At 45.9% G+C, this 6,000-nt stretch overlaps 1 protein-coding gene across 4 annotated transcripts in view; it reads left to right on the top strand.

Moving 5' to 3' along the window:
- The first annotated feature begins 546 nt into the window (after positions 1 to 546).
- Positions 547 to 6,000, top strand: part of PRKD1 (protein kinase D1) — a 435,004-nt gene continuing 429,550 nt past the window's right edge. For 2 of the 4 annotated variants that reach the window (XM_072622713.1, XM_072622714.1), the window contains exon 1: positions 547 to 1,534. In XM_072622713.1, the coding sequence (XP_072478814.1) occupies positions 1,271 to 1,534 (264 nt within the window). In that variant the 5' untranslated portion in view covers positions 547 to 1,270. The remainder of the gene's footprint in view (positions 1,535 to 6,000) is intronic. The other 2 variants (XM_072622711.1, XM_072622712.1) reach the window with 2 other exon arrangements.

The raw sequence follows: 6,000 nt of genomic DNA, 5'->3' as shown, positions 1-6,000 counted from the left end.
TGGAGGCTAAGCCAAGAACTTCATTTTGACAGGAGAGAGGTCGGTGGGGGCACGGACTTCAGTGGCAGCAAGGCAGAGGAAAGACTTCACACGTCCTCTCCCACCCATCCTCGGGGAGAATAAGTCCTTTCTTAAGGAGAGACACCCATCCCCCTTCCCCTTTTTATGCCTGGCGCCTAGGGAGACGGGGGGGAAATGGGGGTGGGGAGGGGGCGCTGCCGCCAGGGGTGGAGGTAGCGGGTGGGGCCACAGAGATAAAGGTAGTGACAGGTTTACATCCAATTCCTCTCAGATTGGCTTCCCACCCGGGTGGGCAAGCTGCCAGTAGGTTCCTGAGAAAGGGGAGCGTAGTGGTGGCTGCAGTTACCCCCTTGGTCCCCACCCTCCCCTAAGGCGCCTACTAGGATGTAGGCGGGTCTGGCGCTAACTTGGCAGCTGCAAGACCCTCCTGGGTCCGGCAAGGGGTCAATTTATAATCCTTAAAAGTGACCGGGGAGGCACAGAGAGAGGACGGAGAACGAAAGGCGCTATAGGGAGGGGGGGAATTGGGGTAGGACAGCAGGGCATCCTCCCCAGCGGGGGACCCCTGGGGACGTCCTACTCCCCGGGGAGGAGCCAAGCCCTTTCCTGCCCGCTTCCCAGACTCCCGAGCCAGGGGAAAGTCCCTGACGGCGAGCGGAGAGGCTGCGGGGACCCAGAGAACCCGGGGGGGGGGTCCCTCAGACGCCCCCGACCCGGGCTCCTGCGGCTCCGGCGCCCACTGGGTGGTGGCTTCTGCTGTGCCCGCCCCTCGGTTCCTTCCTTCCCCGCCCTCCAGCCTCCCTCCCCGCCGTGTCCCCCCTCTCGGGCTCCTCCGCCCCCGGGCTCCGGGCGCTTCCAGTCCGCGAGCGGCGGCCACATCTTGGCGGCGGCGGAGGCGGCGGCTTCCCCACCCCCTGCTCGCTGGCTGGCCGGGCCCGGGCTCCCTCGGTTGCCTTTTCCTGGCCGTATCCTCCTCCTGGCCTCGGCCATTTTCCCCTGCTCCCCCTCCCGTCCCGAACCTCATCTCCCCTCCCTCCTCTGGCCGCGGGACTTTTCCGGAAAGTTTTTCATTTTCCGCGGAGGCTCCGCAAGAAGCGCCTCGCTCTCCAGCTGCAAAACTTTTCCCTTCATCCTCCCCTCCTTTCTCCCCGGTGCTCCTCTCCTCTCGCTTCTGCCCGCTCCCTCTCCTCTCCCTTCCTGGGCTCCCCTCTCTCCCGATCTTCCCACCCCCGCCGGGGGCAGTTTTCCGATGAGTGCCCCTCCGGTCATCCGGCCGCCCAGCCCTCTGCTGCCGGTGGCAGTGGCGGCGGCGGCGGCGGCGTCTGCCCTGGCGCAGGGGCCGGTCCCGGTCCCGACCCCGGCTCTGGCTCAGGCTCTGGCTCCAGCCGGGGGCATCTCCTTTCATCTCCAGATCGGGCTGAGCCGGGAACCGGTGCTGCTGCTGCAGGACTCCTCGGGGGAGTACAGCTTGGCTCACGTCCGGGAGATGGCTTGCTCCATAGTCGACCAGAAGGTAAGGCGGCCCGCCCTCTGGGTCTCTGGGTCTCTGGCCCTATTGGCATAGGGGGCGCTCCCCGAGCTCTCCCCTGGCCAGTGCTCTCGGTCCTCTGCTGCTGCCACTTCGGACCCTGGCTAAGTGTCTTTTTCCGTTGGGGTCAGACCAGGAGTCCGACTGGTTCTGGGATCTAGGAGGGTTTGGATATTGCTAGGAGGACGGATTCAACGCCGACGTCCAGAACATCCCTCTAGATTCCTTCCCTCAGCCCTCTCATTCCTTACTTATCTTTGCCTGTCTTTTTTCCTCTCTTGGTGTTTCTACCTACTATATGAGGACATCCCTCCACCCACACCCATTTTTTGCCCCTTCCATTTTCACGATTTTTATCTTCCTCCTTTCCATTCATCCCACCCTTTCTCCCTTGTGTCTTTTCCATGAAGCATCTCTGCCACCAGAATCCTCTAGCCCACACCTAAGAAGAGTTTCCCACGGGATGCTCTCCGAGCTGTTTCAGAAACAACCTTCCGTCTTCATTCGCAGACCCTGCTTAGCTTTTAAATTAGAACTGAGGAGTTAATTGAATGGTGTGGAGCAGTTTTGTTTTCTTGAACTGGAAAGGAAGGAGATGAAAAATTTCTCACCTGTCAGATAAGGTTTAAGTGGCAAGAAAGTCCAGCTGTGATAACAACCGACTAAACTCTGACCATCACTCAAACCGTGGCTCCCCCCTTCCCTTTCTGAACTGTTAGATAATACATTTTCCATTGATAAAGCTAGAAATTTTCACAGCCTTCTGCAGTCACCTCCATTTACACTAGCAGGGAATGAGTGAAGATCAGGAAACTTTCATACTATCCTTCCCAAGAAACTGAACCATCTAGGGTGGAGAACTTCACCACAGGACAGCTCACATCTTGGTTGTGCCTGGAGTTGAAGAAAACTGGAGAGTAACTGCTAATTTTGCAGCCAGGAAGACTACTCCCTCCCCCAACTTTTACAACTAGTCAATGGATTCCAGGTTGTCCCACTACCCATCTAGATGGGTATGTTACATGGAAGGGGTGATAAGAGTGAAAAGAGGCTGGGGACGGCAGGCGCCAGTCTGCTTAGTATAAACAGCCAAGGATGTTGGAGGTGGAGACTGGGATTTCTAAAAGAGTTGGTGCTGAATTTCACCCTGGAGAATTGGCAAGTGACTTCTGAAGGATGACTTGAAGAATCTTGAATCACTCTCTGTGAACAGTTTTGGTACAGAACTGAATTCTAGGGAAAGGGGCCATACATCCAGAGAGTAAGGGAGACCTAGGAATAAGCATATGTGTATACAATGTGTGTGTGTGTGTATTTGTGTGTATTTGGGGAGGCAGGAATTGTGGGAGACCCTAAAAGTTGTAAAAAAACTGGAGTAGTGTAGGAATAACACTAAGTGCCAGGAATTCCTTGTGTTATATAAATTATCAGAAACAGTAACTTTTTATGTTTAGGAAAAAGACCTGTAATTTTTAATTGCAAGTATTTTTTTTGGTGAACATGATAAAAATCATTCAAAGCCACATTATTATCACTATAATATCTTTATAATCAATGTTGTGGCATGTTCATCATAGGCAGAGAGGAGCTTAAAGTACTCCAAGAAGTTACTTCCAAAAGTGCTGTTACTCTGAAAGAGTTTGTAGTTTGATGGGAATGGTCAGTAAGGATATCAGTGATTAGCAAATGTTTATTGATTGATTGTACAACCAATTGGATAGAGACAGTGTATTTTTAAAGAAAATTATGAATCTAAAGGGACTGCTGGAATAGCTCAAGAATCAGGAATTATTAAATTGTGATGGGATAATCTGAATAGACTTTTTGATGTTTCAAAGAAAGGAAGAGATATTATCATAGACTAGGATGTGAGGCAACTGAAATGAGATGAAAAGGTTTAGGAAAAGCATTTTAAGTGAGGAATGGTTACCAGTTTGATTGATCGGAGCAGACTTTAGGGCAGAGAGGGAAGGCGAAATTGGAGGCTAATTGTCCAGGGACAGTTGAGAGCTTCTTACATTCAGAATACATATGTGACATGACCAGAAGTAATCTGGAAGGTGATGTTTTATTCTGCAGACAGCGTTTTAGAGTCGAGAGTCTAAAGGCAAGAAGTCCAGCAAAAAGAAGTCATTCCCTTAGTTCAGTCATAAACTAGTTAGAGCCACTAGGGCTGAGGAAGATGGAATTTGAGAATACTACAGAAAAATGCTCAGGATTTGGTATCTGGTTGATGATAAATGGACAAAATCTCCAGCTGTAGTAGAGAAAATGGAATGGAATAAGAGTTCTCAAGGTTAAAGATAATGATTTTTGTTAGTTGTTATCATGATTATCATAGGATGATAAATTTAGAAGTGGATTAGATTTTAGAGGCCATTAGTTGAACACCTAATTTTTTTCAAATGAGGAAACCAAGACTTAAAGAAATTAAATGACTTTCCCATGGTTGCATATCTAGTAGGTGTTCTGAACCTAGTTCTTCCTAATTTCAACTTCATCACCATCTACTTGCTGCCTTTCTACATTTGTTTAGTTTTAGACTGTGGGAGGATATTTGAGTTAGAAATGCCCTAGCTATAACACTATACAGGAAGTGCCCCCGAAATTTGGGGCAATTTTAAGCTTCAATATTTTAAGCTATGAAAGTTTTAAGTAATAGCTTAGAACTGAATTAAAACTTTTGGGACATCCTGTAGGAAGAATTGAAGAGAGGTTGGGAAATTAGCAGTGGAGACTAAGGTTTGAGACTTATTAGTAAACGAGTAACAACCAAGAGCAGAAGACAGACTGTCTAACCATATATTTCAAAACTGTATGTAACACTTAGAGAGGTCAGGATAGTGAGGGATCATGTCATGGCTCTGTATTAAAGGAGTGAAGACTTTAGGTAGAAGAGAAGACTTAGGAGGTAGGAACTTACTTAGTGCTTGCTTTTCCCTCTGCCTGGAATAAACCTTCTACTTTGCAATTTTTCTTTTTAAAGGACCATCCATCAGTTCTCAACTCAATGCCCAACTTTTTCTGGAAAGGTTTCCTGGTCCCTCTCTTCAGATATAAAAACTCTTTTTCTCCTCTTAATCTCAGAACCCTTTGTCTCTTGCTTAGGCGACTTCTCTTACTCTGCTTTTTAAGTTAGTTGTAAACTTATGTGGCTACTAGATGGTGTAGTGGATGGAGTGCTCACTTAAAAATGGAGTTTAAATTCCACCTCAGGAAGTTAGTACTCTTGTGACCCTGGACTTAACCTTTTCCAGCCTCATTTTTTATCTGTAAAATGGGTATTATAATAATAGCACCTACCTCACAGGGTTCTTATATAAGGAGCAAATGAAGTAAAATGCTTAAAGAAATGAAAAGATTGCAGAAATGTTAGCTATTCTTTAACTGAATTTAAGATTCCACTAACATAGGGTCCATATACTTGTTTCACTTCTATTACATGGTAAAGATCCTTTAGAATAGTGACTATATCTTATTCATTCTTGTATCTCCCCCAGTTCATAGTGCATTACCTTACACATGGTAGGAGCTCAGTTTTTATTAGTTAAATTGTTTAATGAATTCAAATGGAGAGGAAGAGAACTTGGGAATGGGGCTATGATAAGATGCAGACACTGAAAAGGAATGTAGACATAAGAGAATTCTTGATTCTTGTAGAAAGTTAGGATTACCTGAATAGGATGAAGACCATGTCTGGATGACAATGAGATTTGATATGTTACTGTAAACTTGATGATCTCAATTTCTACTGCAAATTACAAATTATTGACTGTTTGGAAGGAGAGAATCTTAAAGAAAGAGCTGAAAGTTAGAAACAGCCTCCTGACATCATGGACTAGGAAGAAAGCCAGAAATAGCTATAGTAGGGTTAAGACAAAGATTTAAAAATAGCCAAAGATCATCCTTTGTTTTTTAAAAAAATCCTTCTTTTCTTTTCTTGGTCAAGAGTAAGGTTTTTCAGATCTTCATTTTGTACTGAGTTTTAAAATAGACAAAAATAATTTCATTCTTTACAAAGATGCCCTTGACTTTAAATTTTAGAATTAATAGCATATGCATGTTTTATATCATCAGTATAGGCAGCAGAATTATCACCAAAATTAGAAGGAGGGAATGGTTCCTTTTTATACAATGTAGAATGTCTCCTATTATATAGTATAGGCCTGGAGTACTTCACCTAGGATTATTCTAATAGCTCCTCTAGGCATGGAGGTGATCTAGGTTCCCAGTCTGTGCCTTCTGGAAGGTTAATAGCAAGCTGGAGAATTTCCCAATTATTAGCCCAGAAGCAAAGTAGTACGTCTGTTCTGACATGATGAACCTCATCAGACAACCTTGACCACCAAGGTGATGATTTATTTTAATTTTTTCTACACGAAGACTGTTTACTAAAAGAATTGCAATCTGAATTGGTGAAGGGAATATCTATACCAATGAAATCATGTTTT

This window comes from Notamacropus eugenii, chromosome 7 (assembly GCF_028372415.1).
Source record: "Notamacropus eugenii isolate mMacEug1 chromosome 7, mMacEug1.pri_v2, whole genome shotgun sequence".
NCBI lineage: Eukaryota > Metazoa > Chordata > Mammalia > Diprotodontia > Macropodidae > Notamacropus > Notamacropus eugenii.
The sequence above is the reverse complement of the archived record's forward strand: the minus strand, read 5'-3'. Positions and strand labels throughout refer to the sequence as shown.